Source organism: Pongo pygmaeus, chromosome 11, assembly GCF_028885625.2.
Source record: "Pongo pygmaeus isolate AG05252 chromosome 11, NHGRI_mPonPyg2-v2.0_pri, whole genome shotgun sequence".
Classification (NCBI taxonomy): Eukaryota; Metazoa; Chordata; class Mammalia; order Primates; family Hominidae; genus Pongo; species Pongo pygmaeus.
Window position 1 is genome coordinate 35196165 of NC_072384.2, and position 15714 is coordinate 35211878.

The window sequence follows — 15714 nt, forward strand, 5'->3', positions numbered from 1 at the left end:
CATGTGCTGCCACACTGGCTAATTTTCATTTTTTGTACAGATGAGGTCTTGCTATGTTGCCCATGCCCAGCTGCATACACAAAATAATACGTAGTGATCAAACGGTATTTATTCCAGAAAAACAGTATCAGGGATTTCTGTTATTATAGCCCACTATATCCAAACAACAATGAAAAAATCACAGCAAATACTGATAAAGTATTTGACAAATTCAAAATTTATTCATAACAGAAAATGAACAAAGTCTCCATTAACCTGATAAAAGACATTTATTAAAAATCTAAAGGCCAGGTGAGGTGGTTCATGTCTGTATATCTCAGCATTTTGGGAGGCTAAGGCAGGCGGATCTCTTGAGCCCAGGAATCCGAGACCAGACCGAGCAACATACATTTTTTTGTCTCTACAAAAAAATACAAAAAATTAGCTGGGTGTGGTGACATGCACGTGTAGTCCCAGTTACTTAGGAGGCTGAGGTGGGAGGACTGCTTGAGCCTGGGTGGTTGAGACTGCAGTGAGCTGAGATTGCGCCACTGCACTCTAGCCTGGGTAAGAGAGCAAGGCCCTGTCTCAAAAAAAAAAAAAAAAAAACAACGAAAACAAAAACCACCTACAGAAATTATCACACTTAATCTCAAGACTTTAGTATTTAAATAAAAACAATACAAGCATGCCTCTATCACTGCTTTTATTCAACACTCTACTGAAGAACCAATCTAATGCAATCGGCAAATATAAGAATGAGACAGGAAAAGACTAAACTCTTATTTTGCCCCATGCTATTCTATGTGTTCTACACTTTTTAATTGCCATAATAGTCTCATGATATAGGATTATGCAAGTGAGGAAAGCTGAAGATAAGCAAGTTATCCAAGGTTATACATTAATGTAAGAGCAAAACCAGAATCTGAACCCAGGCAGTGTGGCTAAAAGAATCCATACTTTTTACTGTTATGCTATCCTTTCTAACACTTCTCCACCTACCTTGAAAATACAAGATACTCAATACAAACTATTAGAACGAGTAAGAGATCAAGAATACTGCTGAATAAAAAGGCAACATATAAAAATTGATAACTGAGGCCAGGCACGGTGGCTCACGCCTGTAATCCCAGCACTTTGGGAGGCTGAGGCAGGCGGATCACGAGGTCAGGAGATCGAGACCATCCTGGCTAACACGGTGAAACCCCATCTCTACTAAAAATACAAAAAATTAGGCGGGTGTGGTGGTGGGCGCCTGTAGTCCCAACTACTCGGGAGGCTGAGGCAGGAGAATGGCGAGAACCCGGGAGGCGGAGCTTGCAGCGAGCCTAGATCCTGCCACTGCACTCCAGCCTGGGCGACAGAGCAAGACTCCATCTAAGAAAAAAAAAATTGGTAACTGATAGTGTTCTTTACCCTTGTAACAATTTAAAAATGTCACGGAAAAGGAGATCTCAATCCTGCTACCAAGCAGAAGGGGCTCACTGCCCAATGCTCTAAGCCAATAAAATGACACTGGGTTTTTGAGAAAAGCTTTTTATTTCAAGTGACTTACAAGGAGACAGGAGTGCAGCTCAAATTGCTCTCTCTGTGCTGGTGTTAAGGCAGTGATTTTATCCTTTAGGGGGTGGATTCTGGGATTAGTAGGTGATTGGTGGAAGAGGTCTGGAAAGTTCTTTGGCATGTGTAGTTACCTCTTTATGCCTCTTTATGGGTCCCATATGCCAATTTGGAGGTAGTTAGTATAAAATATGTGGTGAAACTTTAGGCTGTAACATTAGCAAGCTTGCTGTGTAAACTCTAGTTAGCCATATTGGTTTTAACTGATTTTAGACAGTTTTGTTATAAGGAAGGTAAGTTGTTTTTTCTTATCTGTTTATCCTCCACACCCAATAATTTGTTACCCAACTTTTTTTTTTTTAACTCCTTGGGGCATGGTTTCATTCCCAATAGAAAAAAAAATACTGTAAGGTGTTCTAACATAAACTGGAAAATTAAAAGTAGTTTTAATATGCTAAGTAAAATTACAGTAAACAAAGTAATGTCTATATTATGATTGAATTCATGGGGAAACATTTATTTCTGGGCTGAAACCGAAAAAATACACAAGCTGGGCGTGGTGGCTCATGCGTGTAATCCCAGCACTCTAGGGGGACAAGGCAGGTGGATCGCTTGAGCCCAGGAGTTCAAGACCAGCCTGGGCAACATGACAACTACTACATGTCTTTACTAAACATACAAAAGTTAGCTGGCTGTGGTGGTGTGCACCTGTAGTTCCAGCTACTTAAGAGGCTGAGGTAGACTGCTTGAGCCCAGGAGGTGGAGGATATAGTGAGTTGAGATCCTGCCCCTGCACTCCAGCCTGGGCAACAGGGTGAGATCTTTTAAAATTTGTTACACTGAATATTTAGTTTTCAAGAGTACTCATTAAATCCTGCCCACAAACAACACTAAGCTACCTCACCAGTTTCTCCCTTCATCACATGATTAGCAGATCCTTGGCAAGGCTGTTCTGACTCAGCTAAAATATCTTCAGATCTGCAAAGGACAAGGATGTAGAGTTAAAATGGAAAGATATTTGCCTCCAGCATTAACAGTACTAAATTCTTTGATAATCTTGAGAATAAAATGCTGGTAGGATAAACAATAACATCACACAAAAAGCAAAATACTTTTAAAGTATAAAATAAAAATGTTTTACTACAATTAAAAAAATCAATAAATGAAGAGATATACCATGTTCATCCACTGGAAGACCAAAGAGAGGGAAATTCCAAGTCTTTTCAAATTATTCTATAAATTTAAGGTAATTCCAATGAAAATCTCAGGATTTACATATCAAATAAATCTGCAAAACAATATTAGACATTTATAGAAACATATTTAGCAAAAATATAAAAACAAAGAAAAGAATAAAAGTTTGAATTCATATAATAGTTTCCTATAAGAGGGTACCTTAACTATGCCCACAATTTCTCGTTTTTTTGAAATTTCTTTTCTCTCTAAAAAATAAAATAAAGGCCAGGCACAGTGGCTCACACCTGTAATCCCAGCACTTTGGGATTCCCAGGCAGGCGGATCACCCTTGAGGTCAGGAGTTCGAGACCAGCCTGGCCAACATGGAGAAACCCCGTCTCTACTAAAAATACAAAAATTGGCTGGGCGTGGTGGCGGGACCCTGTAATCCCACCTACTTGGGAGGCTGAGGAGAATCGCTTGAACTGGGGAGGCGGAGGTTGCAGTGAGCTGAGATCGTGCCACTGCACTCCAGCCTGGGCCACAGAGCAAGACTTATCTCAAAATAAATAAATAAATAAAAGGTAAGGTGCAGCGGCTCACACCTGTAATCCCAGCACTTTAGGAGGTGAAGGCAGATGGATCGCTTGAGGCCAGAAGTTCAAGACCAGACTGGGCAATATGGAGAAATCTTCTCTACCAAAATACAAAAATTAGCCAGTCTCATAACCTGGTCTCAAAACAAATACATAAAAATTAAAAAAAAAAAAAAAGAAAAAATATTTGAAGCAAATATGATAATGTTAAGATTTGATAAGACTGGATAATAGGTACAAGAGTATTTTATCATGTTCTAATTTGGTCAGCATGTTTGAAAACCTTCACAATAAAAAAGATTACATCATTCCAAGACTTTACAAACTTTACTTTGAAACAAGCTATAATTATATTAAATTAAGAACAGCTCTAGGGCCAATATTATTGTACTATTTTAGGGTCTAGCAATTACACACTATAGAAGATGGATATTTTATTCTTGCTGTGGATTAAATTATGAAATACTTTTGGGGTGCCTTCTATATTTAAGGTATTCTGGTAGGATATGAAAGAAAAAATAAGAACTGAATCTAAACTTTCAAAGACTGCACAATCTAGATGGTAAACACCCCCTTTAACTTTCAAAAATAATAGGCAGATGTTCGTGGTCCAGGGGTAACTTCCTTTTTGACCCTCATATTTTTCTGCATATAATTTTTTCTTCCTGTACAAAAATGTTATGTTTTGTTCCTCAATATTTGTGGTTCATGTAAAATTGACATTAGCATCAATATTTGTAATAATCTAAAGGGAAAGTGTTTCTAACTGTAATTCTTACACAAAAATTTCTTTTTGATGGATAAGATGTGACTAGATTTTACTGACGTTCACTAAGTATCAGTACCATTCCAGTTAAAAATCAAACAAAATTCTGCAATATATTTTAACCCATGTGAAATGAACTCTGTCAACTGACCCAAGCTGTCAACTTTAACAACTCTATCCCTACGCCCATCTAAACTAATATCCTGAAATGAATACATGTTGACAACATATTAGTCTTCATTTATTTATATAAACTAGTTGTGTATTTTTTCTTTTCCCAAATTATAAATGCCTAGCAGCACTTATAAAATCAGTTGGCCACAAAGTTACACAAAAACAAACTATAATTAGCTTTAAAATTTTATTGAAATTCAAGTTTAGAATTTAACAAATTAATACAATATTACACTGAATACTTTCTAACCAGTAGTTTAGCTTTACATAATTTCTAGGCATAACTTTTAAGAACTGATACTTTATGGTTAATTTTCCATGATATGCCAATTATACATTCATTAAAATTTCAGATGCTACCTGAATTATTCTTATCCCAATGTCAGAATTTAAAAAAATAAGTTCAAATACTGAAAATCTAAGACATTAACACTGGGGCCCTTGTAATATAGAAAAGAAAAAAAATTGTACAATCTTAACTGTTTAAAACTCTTAACGTTTACTGTAGTAACAGAATATGAATTTTTAACATAACCATATGAATTTCTCAAGTATTTCCTACTGATGCATATCTGAAGTTATAAAAATCTCTTTTAAATGAACCTACACTGAATTACTCCAAAAATAACAGTGATACTTTAGGGCCTTGCAAATTTATTCTAGTGCATATTTTAAGTACCTAAAGTACAGCCTATGCACTAGCAGGTTACTGAAAAGAATAAGTGTGGCTTTTTTTTTTTTTTTTTTTTTTTTTTTGAGGCAGGGTCTTGCTCTGTCATCCACACTGGAGTTAAGTGGCAAAGTGTGAATTTAAGGAGTGAGTCGTTTGGGATCACGAGGGAACATGGAGGTCTGACGAACATTATGCAATCCCAGAAACAGCATAGTAACTCGTTCCAATCCTGGGGAAGACAAAAATAATCATTAATTCCTTTCTGAAAATCTCTCAGGGTCTTACTTAGAACTACAAACATAAATATAATTGTTAAACTAAATACTTTTCCTTGTTAAGAAAGAAAATGACTCCTATTATTTTGGGTTTATTTAAAATTGTTTTGAGTATTGATTCAGAAATAAAGATGCTGCTATAAATGAAAAGGACTAAGTGATATATCTTTAAGTGGTATGGAGTCTAAAATGTGAACCACAAAAATCTATACGAATGAACAAAATCTATGATGTAAACAATAAGAAAAACAAAACAAAAGACTTTATAAGCTTGAACGTTTCAAATGATACCACACTCTGATTATACAGTCCAGGCAATGAGGATGAGAGCCATCAACTTGCTTAAGCAACAATAGAAGTATGAGAAAATTTACTGTTAATTTTATAGACATTTAACATGGTGGACCCTACGATAAAAAGCTCTGGAGTACATTATTACACTAAGTGTTTTGACTGTAAAGAAGAAACTGATTTTTGGAAGGTGGTTAACAAGATTATGGTCCCTCCTTTCAACTGATTCTATGTAGAGGTGTAAAAAGAATGAAAAAGCTCTTCAGGTATTGATAAGAAACAAGTTACAAGACACATTAAAGTATTTCTTCTCCATCCGGACTCATATTAAAAAAATGATACATTAAGTAAAAAATGCAAAGTACTAAATGGTTTATATATAATAGTATGCTACAATTTGTGTAAAAATATTTAAAGAAATGTGTATGTCTTTTCGTATATGCAAAGGTATCTTTGCAAAGGTTAAGCTGAAAACTAGAAACAATGCTTTCCTGTAGGGAGGCGAATACGCACTATTCTTTTTCCTCCTCCAATTTAAAAAATAAGTGTTAAAATACATATAACATAAAATCTACCATCTGAACCATTTTTAAGTGTCCAGCTTAGTAGTGCCAAATACACTCACAGCATTGTGCAATCATCACTGTCATTCATCTCTATAACTCTTAAAAAAAATCATATTTATATCCAAAGGAATGGGACTGCTGGGTCAAATGGTATTTCCGGTTCTAAATCTTTGAGGAATCGCCATACTGTCTTCCACAATGGTTGAATTAATTTAAAATTCCCACCAACAGTGTAAAAGCATTCCTATTTCTCTGCAACCTTGTCAGCATCTGTTGTTTCTCGACTTTTTAACAATTGCCATTCTGACTTGCATTAGATGGTATCTCATTGTGGTTTTGATTTGCATTTCTCTAATGATCAGTGATGTTGAGCTTTTCTTCATATATTTGTTGGCTCATAAATGTCTTCTTTCGAGAAGTGTCTGTTCATGTCCTTTGCCCACTTTTTAATGGAGTTGTTTGTTTTACTTTTTTCTTGTAAATTTGTTTAAGTTCCTTGTGGATTCTGAGTAATAAAGATACATACACGTGTATGTTCATTGCAGCACTATTCACAATAGCAGACATGGGATCAACCCAAATGCCCATCAATGATAGACTGGATAAAGTAAACGTAGTACATATATACCATGGAATATTATGCAGCCATAAAAAGGAGCGAGATCATGTCCTTTGCAGGGACATGGATGAAGCTGGAAGCCATTATCCTCAGCAAACTAATGCAGGAACAGAAAACCAAACACCACATGTTCTCACTTATAAGTGGGAGCTAAACAATGAGAACACATGGACACAGGGAGGGGAAAAATACACACTGGGGCCTGTCGGGAGGGTGGGGTGGGGGACAGCATTAGGAAAAAGAGCAATGCATGCAGGGCTTCATACCTAGGTCATGGGTTGACAGATGCAGCAAGCCCCCATGGCACACGTTTACCTAATGTAACAAACCTGCACATCCTGCACATGTATCCCAGAACTTAAAAAAACAAAAAATAAAAAACCATATGTAATGACCTTAACTGGTGCTATTTATTTTTAAAATTTTGCCCAGCTTGAGTTATAATTGACAAAAATTCTATGTATTTACAGTGTACGATGTGACACTCTGATACACTGTGAAATGATTAAATCAAGTTAATTAACATATCTATCATCTTGCATACCTATATTTTTTGTGGAAAGAACATTTAAAATCTACTCTTTTAGCAATTTTCAAGCACACATTATTACCTGTAGTCACAATGTGGACCAATGGATCTCCAGAACTTAATCATCCTAACTCAATCTTTATACCCTTTGACCATCTTCTCCCCATTCCAACAACCATTCTATTCTTTGTCTATGGGTTCAACTTTTAAAAGGTACCATATATATGTGAGATCACACAGTATTTGTCTTTCTGTGCCTGATTTGCTAATTTGTTTAGCATGATGTCCTCTATGTTCATCCACATTGCTACAAGTGACAGGATTTCCTTCTTTTTTAAGGCAGAGTGTTATTTCATTGTATAGATAAAATAGGTTTGAGTATTCCTAATATGAAAATCCAAAATGCTCCAAAATCTGAGACTTTTTGAGTGCCAACATGATACTCAAAAACATAAACAAAAAAACCAAAAAATGCTCATTGGAGCATTTCAGATTTCTAGATTTGGCATGTTCAACCAGTAAGCACAATGCAAATATGATAACATCTGAAAAAAATCCAAAATCAGACACACTTCTGGTCCCAAGCATTTTGGATAAGGGATACTCAATCTATACTTTCTTTATCCATTCATCCACTGATGGACACCAAGGTCATTTCTGTATCTTGGTTATTGTAAATAATGCTGCATTGAACATGAGAGTGCACACATCTCTTCAACATGCTGATTTCATTTCCCTTGGTATGTAAGACCAGAAATGGAATTCCTGAATCATATGGTAATTCTCTTTGTAATGTTTAGAAGAATCTCCATCCTGTTTTTCATAATGGCTGTACCAATTTTACATTCCCATCAACTATTTACAAACAAGGATTCCCTTTTCTCCACATCCTTAGCAACAATGATCCACTATCTTTTTACTAACAGCCAGAGGTGTGAGATGGTTATCTCATTGAGGGTTTAATTTATATTTCCCTAATGTTTAGTGATGTTGAGCATTTTTTCATATACCCATTGGCCATTTATATGTAGGTTTTACATTTAGGCCTTTGATCCATTTTGAGTTAATTTTTGTATATGATGTTAGGTAAGGGTCTAATTTCAATCTTCTGCAAATGGACATTAGTTTTCTCTGTACCATCTGTTGAAAAAACTGTCCCTCGATCAATTTTAATTTGAAAATTTTTAAGTACATTTTGTATTTTCCAAAAAACCCCAAAACAACAAATAAAAACTTCAATGAAACTATACATTCAAAAAAATTTTTAAGAGTGTTTGATATGGACATCCAAAGATGAGTTAAATATTTACTCATTTTAAATTGCAGAGCAGTCCCTTACATATACTGTAGAAGTGTTCTTAAAGTCAATCAAGTGCTACATCTCAATAAAAACACTTAGCAGCTCTTTGAGCTATTTTAAGGTAGAGCTTTAATTTGTGCTAATGCGAATGAACTCACAGCAGCAGAGAGAAAACAGGATACTCCACTTACAGGACATTTGGCTTCTAAATTCTTAAGAGAAAAAAAATGGCTAGAACTTTATGACAATAATATTTTATAACAGGCAAGTTAGCTGTTTATTTTGTTTCTTGGAAATCAAATTTTCACTTACGTTGTAATTCACTTTTAAAAATTCTTGTAATTCAAATTTATATTATACTTAGAACTTATGAACTTATTTGTAAGCAATAACAGAATATTACCAATGCCTCCACCAGCATGAGGAGGGGCTCCAAAGCGAAAGGAATCAATGTAAGCCTTAATTTTCTCCAAATCTGCAAAAAGACACAAAATAAAATATAATTTATCATCTTATTTATCTTAAAAGATCACAAAAGCAATTACTGTTCAATGGAGATTTTTAAAAAGACTGAGAAGTCTTTTAAATGTTTATAATGTATTATTTTCAGAATATACACTCTCCTAAATTATTTTAAGTTGTTTACCAATTCCATGATGTAAAGCTCTCTCTGTTAGCAGCTGAGGATCATGTATTCTTTGAGCTCCTGACAATATTTCTTCTCCTCTCATGAACATATCGTAAGAGTTGGACTGTTTCTGCAAGAGAAAAAAAACACCAGTCCTCAAGTGACTACCATCCTATTTCTATTACATATATACGGAAAAAAATCTCTGCTGCATGAAGAGCAAGTTCATTTTTTCCTACAGTTAACAATGCAACCTTGTTCTCTAAAGTAGAATTAAACTACTGAGGGCTGAATAACTTTTTCTTTGTTTATATCAGATTTTGTGCTCTCCTCCCACACCCCCCAATAACAAATCAGAGCACCACATCTAATTTTTAAGAAGCAGTGCTGATCCTTATTTCACTTTATCATCTGAGATGTTTTTAAGCATGGTATGATTTTGGGGTGACTTTTGGAACTCCAAGTTATCAACAGGTGTGAGTCTTTATTATTATTTTTACTTTAATCCCCTGTCTTTCAATAAACCAGTGGTTCCCAAAGTGTGATTCCTGGACCAGTAGCTTCAGTATTACCAGAAATTTTTTAGTTGGTCTGGAGTGGGGCCTGCAAATTATCAGGCTCCCATTCCAGTGCAACTAATGAGAAATTCTGCCTCAGCAATTGGTGTTTTAAAAAGCCCTCCAGGTGATTCTGATGCATGGTAAAGTTTAGAAACCACTGCAATGGAAAAACGGTAAAAGACCATAAGACATTATTTAGATTATTAACTCCCAGGATACAATGTGAATTCCCAGTTTAAGGTCAATGACAGGATGATTTGCTAAAGTATACAAATCTAGTAGTACTATTTATAATTTACATAGTCTTTCTCCCTCATAAATCTTCAGAAAAATGACCAAGGAAAATGATTTTAACATGGGTTTTTAAAACTAATTTTCTAGAATATTCAAATTTTACACTATCATTTTGACCAGTGGTGACAGACATCAGTGGTAATATGTATGTCTATCAAAACTGCAAATTATTAATGAAAACCATTATTCCCATTATACAATCTGACAGTGACAATAAAATTTCTCTTCTGCCCCAAAATGGGTTACTTAAAACCAAATTACTTACGGGATTTCTTGGGTCAGGCATGGTATAGAAAGGTCTTACAGCCAATGGATATTTATCAAGAATATAAAAATCTGTATCATACTATAAAAAGAATAAATGCAATTAAAATACATTTTTAAAATAAAATGGCTAACATTTTGGTAATTAACTTTTTTATACAAAAATTTTGGTTCTTCATAATTACTCTAATTATATTGTATATACAATGAATATCTTACTTTTTTTCAAGTAACATTTTTACTCTATAGCATTTTGCCATGATGTCATAAATTCTTGCAATACCTAATTTTTAGGCATTACTTATTATCCATAGTTAAAAAATTTTTTTTTTTTAAGAGATGGGGTCTTGCTCTGTTGCTTAGGCTCGAGTGCATGATGAGATCATAGCTTAAGCAGGAGCCTGGCTAATTTTTAAAATTTTTTGTAGAGATGGAATCTCGCTATGTTTGCCCAGGCTGGTCTTGAACTCCTGGCCTCAAATGATCCTTCTACCTTGGCCTCCCAAAGTGCCAGAATTACAGGCATGAGCCACAGTGCCAGGCCTATGGTTTAAATATTCATTTTTTTCCTGTTTTTTTTTTTTGAACATGTAAGCCCTTTCTAATTTCTCCCCCATTCTAAATTACACTTTGATAAACATCTTTGATTTTTCTAGTTCATCTAGTCATTCTGATGCATTTTATAATGAAAAAAATTATCTCAAATCCTTTTGGTTGTTATAGAAACTATATTAAGTCCATGAATTATTTTGGGAAATTTGATGTATTTTACAATATTCATCATTGAAAAACACGGATTATCTTCCCAAGAATTTAAATTTTTATCTAGATATATACATGAGATTTTGGTAGTTTTCCTCAAATGAATGCTACAACTGAAAGAAATAAATGACATTAACTTGAAATTATGACTTTTTTTAGAGAATGCTTACTATGTGACCTAGATTTAATTAAAAAGAAATAAATTACATTTGAGAGCCCAGCGCGGTGGCTCATACCTGTAATCCTAGCACTTTGGAGGCCAAGGTAGGTGAATCACCTGAGGTCAGGAGTTCGAGCCCAGCCTGGCCAACATGGTGAAACCCCATCTCTACTAAAAATACAAAAAATTAGTTGGGTGTGGTGGTGGGTGCCTGTAATCCCAGCTACTCGGGAGGCTGAGGCAGGAGAATCCCTTGAACCCAGGGGGTGGAGGTTGCAGTCAGCCAAGATAGTGCCATTGCACTCCAGCCTAGGCAAAAAGAATGAAACTCCGTCTCAAAAAAAAAAATTACATTTCAACAGTTTCTGACTTTCAACATTTTTGATAAAACTTGAGATGAGGATGTTAACAACTGACAAACTGAAATTGGCTCTGCTGACACAGCATTTTAAAGGTATAAACTGAATATTGCATGACTTCAGAAATATCAGTTCTCTAGTCTTAACAGTTTCAACTGCAACCAGTAGGAGGAGCTCAAGGACTAATTTTCCTTTTCATTATATCATTATCTTAAAATTTTGAAAAAGATCGTACTAAGTTTAGCTTTCATTCTCTTTGGAGTCTTGGTTTCAGAAAATGAGATTGGAAAGTAGCTATTACATAAGAGGCAGAGAGGAAGCTCATTCATCTTGAAGTCTCATGAGACAGCAGGGGTACACAGGGAAGACCATTTCTAAATAATTTCAGATAATTTGGAGGTCATTTCCAACTAATCCGACATAGGTATCACTTTTAGAGACACCTCAGAACAACTTCGTAGAAACATTAAATACTGAGTTAATCAGATCATCGGGGAGAAAGGCAGGCTGTCTGAATATTTCTCAATTTTCTAAGAAAAATTTTTTTTAATGTTGTCCTTCTTCAGTTTTTATTTATTCCAGAATCATACCATTCTAGGAAGCTCAGACCCCTCTGCAATTGTTTTTAGTCCCAAGAGACATTTCAGAATTAGAAAAAGAAATCCAGCATATACAAGAGTCCTACCTTTTCCTTTACCAAATGACCCAACAGCTTTTCATTTGGTGTGCTGAAAAAGAAACATGAAATCAGTGTTTGAAGATCAAATGGCAACTTAAAAACATTAATAAGGAACTTCTTCTATTTGAGTTTCTCAAGGGATTACAAAATTTGGCCAAAACACGCAGTTGTCTATTCTGCTCTTTTCTTAAAAGGCAAGTGCTATTGAAAATCACTTATGAGTATACATTGGTACAGTGACTCAGTGCTTAGTAGATGCTGCTCAAATATTTACTTAAAACAATAAACAGAATATAGCAATTCATTGATTCAGAAATATCATGGATGAAGTAATTTCCTACAATTACACATAATAAAAGTTTGCTATACTAATATGGGCTAGTCTTGCCATGAAATAATCTTCCCTTTTTGGTACTCTTTATCAATGGTTTATGAAATAAAAATTAGTATTATCCAAGGTTTTAAAAGTGTTTATATAAACATGTTACATTTCTATAGCCAAGAGGTAGCTATTTTAGCTTCTATCTTATGTAAAAACAATTTCTAAAATACTTAAAAAAATACTACCTAAGCTTATAGGATTTTCATTTTGCCTTAAAATGTCATCTAGCAATGTAGGCAATATTTAAAGCCATATATATATTTTTTTGTTAAACAAAAATAAAGGGTTTTGGGTGAATTGTTTTTTAAGAAACCCTAAAAAGTGACAATAATCATTTCCTTTCCCTCTTTGTGATGGTTTAAAGGAATCATTCAAGGAAGTCTTGAATAAAATATAAGTAAATAGAAATTTTCAACCTTTCCATGTTTTGTTTGTTTATTTTTTACAGACAGGCTTTCACTCTGTCACCCAGGCTGGAGTACAGTGGCATGATCATGGGTTACTACAGCCTTGATATTCCTGGGCACAAGTGAATCCAATTGCCTCAGCCTCCGGGGTAGTTGGGACTACAGGTGTGTGCCACCACGTTCAGCTAAATTTTAAATTTTTTTGTAGAGACAGCATCTCTCTGTGTTGTCTAGGCTGGTCCCGAAATCCTGGCCTCATATGATCCTCCTACCTTGGCTTCTCAAAGTACTGGGATTACAGGCGTGAGCCACCATGCCCAGCCTCAATCTTTATTGAACTACATAATTTGTTTCAAAATTAGAAGTCGTATGATCTAAATTTAGATAATACTATACCAAATACTATATATAATATAGTATGTATGATACTATATAAACAATATATACTTTTATAACTTTTGGATGTTAACAGTTTATACCCCGATCCTGTGTGGGGATGGATTTTAGACTGCTGTCTACCTTCTCTAATATCACTAATTTGGAAAGAAAAGTGACATATTAGAAGATAAAATCACAGGCAAAACTCTCTATACTCTTTAAAGAGTTACAAACATGAGGGGAAAATAATGGAAAATGGTGTTTATAAACAAAATTATGAAAACTTAGGCAAACTATAGTAAACATTTTTATTTCAGATCACACACTATATAAAAGAGCATCATACTGTATACCAAAGTTAATAAAATGTATCAGGTGAAAAAAATCATTTATTAATATTTTCATTTTCTCTTATCTTAAACCAAATTACTAAGGTTTTAAAAATCACAAAGACAACTTGGAGGACGGGTCAATAGGTGCAGCAAACCACCATGGCACATGTATACCTATGTAACAAACCTGCACGTTCTGCACATGGATCCTGGAACTTAAAAAAAAACAAACAAAAACCACAAAGACAAACCTCAGATCATCTTCATCTCCCATTTCGACTCCAGCTTCCCTAAGCATAGCCAATGCTTCACAATACTCTAGTCTTAGAGTTGGCTCCAAAAATTTGAATGGCTCACATGGGAACTGTTTATTCACCGTTTGAATTTCAGTCTGAAACCTATTTGCAGAATGATTTAGTTAATAAAATGTATGAGATAAATGTTTCCCCCACAAGAGGTCACTATGGCAATATACAAAAATCAATCTTTGAATCAGTATATACACCAGGAAAAGCATTATCAAATTATTAAAGAATGAAATTTAAATACTTAAAATATTTAACACCATTTTTGAATCTCGTTTTTGTAACCACAGTAACATCAAAGGATTACAAATTTTCTTTATATCAGTTAATATGGTTAGAAACATAAAATACCCATTTTATGAAGCATTACAAAAATCTGACTTTTTAATCCTTTAACAATTCTTGTTATCACTGAGGAAGACCAAATTAATGAGTATTTGTCTTATCTTCCCCCATCAGTATTACACTGTATGTTCAGGGGAGTGCCAATTTCTTTCCCATTTTGATAATCTCTATAGTACAATGCCTACCCTATATATATATAGAAGGTATAGGACAATGTTTACTGCACTGAGCTGAATTTCTGCTATGGAAGACGGTATTTTATTGAGATTTAAAAGGTCTATTTTTGGCCGGGCACAGTGGCTCACACCTGTAATCCCAGCACTTTGGGGGGCGGATCACTTGAGATCAGGAATTCAAGACCAGTCTGGCCAACATGGTGAAACCCCATCTCTACTAAAACTACAAAAATTATTTGGGTGTGGTCGGGAGGCTGAGGCAGAATTGTTTGGGCCTGGGAGGTGAAGGCTGCAGTGAGCCAAGATCGGCCATTGCCCTCCAGCCTGGGCAACAGAGCAAGACTCGTCTCAAAAAAAAAAAAAAAAGAAAAAAAAGTGTATTTTTGCTGGAGTATTTATGTATTAAATGATGGCTGGGATTTGCTTCAAAATAATAGTGAATGAGGGAAATGGGTAAACAAAATTGGCCACAGGTTGACAAGGACTGAAACTGGTTGATGAGTTCATGGGGGCTCATTAGAGTACTGCACATCCTTTTGTATGTTTGAAATTTTTCCATAATTAACAGACTTGAAAAAAGTATGTTTATATTCTATATACAGAAAAAAGTACGTTTGTATTTTATATATAGAATTCTTTACCTAGAATTTACAGTCTATTTTTATTTTTTTTTAATTCTGAGACAGGGTCCCACTCTGTTAATCAGGCTGGAGCGCAGTGGTGCAATCTTGGCTCACCACAACCTCGGCCTTCTGGGCTTAATCGATCCTCCCACCTCAAGCCTCCTGAGTAGCTGGGACTACAGATATGTGCCACTATGACCGGCTAATTTTTTGTTACTTTTTGTAGAGATGGGGTTTCACCATGTTGCCCAGGCTAGTCTTGAACTCCTAGGCTCAAGCAATCTGCCCGTCTCGGCCTCCCAAAGTGTTAGGATTACAGATGTGCACCATGCCTGGCCTAGAATTTATATTCTCGAAATTAAAACACTTATCATTTCTTGATTGGTCTTACAGGCTTTCATGGGAATAATAAAGCTTAGCCATTGATTTATTAAAATCTTGATGTAAGAAGGGTTAAAAAGACCCCATAATTGATTTTTTAAAATTTATTTTTTATTTTTTTAGACGGAGTCTTGCTCTGTTGCCCAGGCTGGAGTGCAGTGGAGCTGTCTTGGCT

The 15714-nt window shown here is 35.0% G+C and overlaps 1 protein-coding gene across 1 annotated transcript in view; it reads right to left on the minus strand.

Annotated features, from left to right (window-relative positions):
• Positions 1–4424: 4424 nt before the first annotated feature.
• The window catches only part of DARS1 (aspartyl-tRNA synthetase 1), a 77865-nt gene continuing 66575 nt past the window's right edge, over positions 4425–15714 (minus strand). The window contains exons 11-16 of the mRNA XM_054477889.2: positions 13961–14107; positions 12217–12259; positions 10252–10332; positions 9151–9262; positions 8908–8979; positions 4425–5153 (exon numbers count right to left, since the gene is read on the minus strand). Of these exons, the coding sequence (XP_054333864.1) occupies positions 5062–5153; positions 8908–8979; positions 9151–9262; positions 10252–10332; positions 12217–12259; positions 13961–14107 (547 nt within the window). The 3' untranslated portion in view covers positions 4425–5061. The remainder of the gene's footprint in view (positions 5154–8907; positions 8980–9150; positions 9263–10251; positions 10333–12216; positions 12260–13960; positions 14108–15714) is intronic.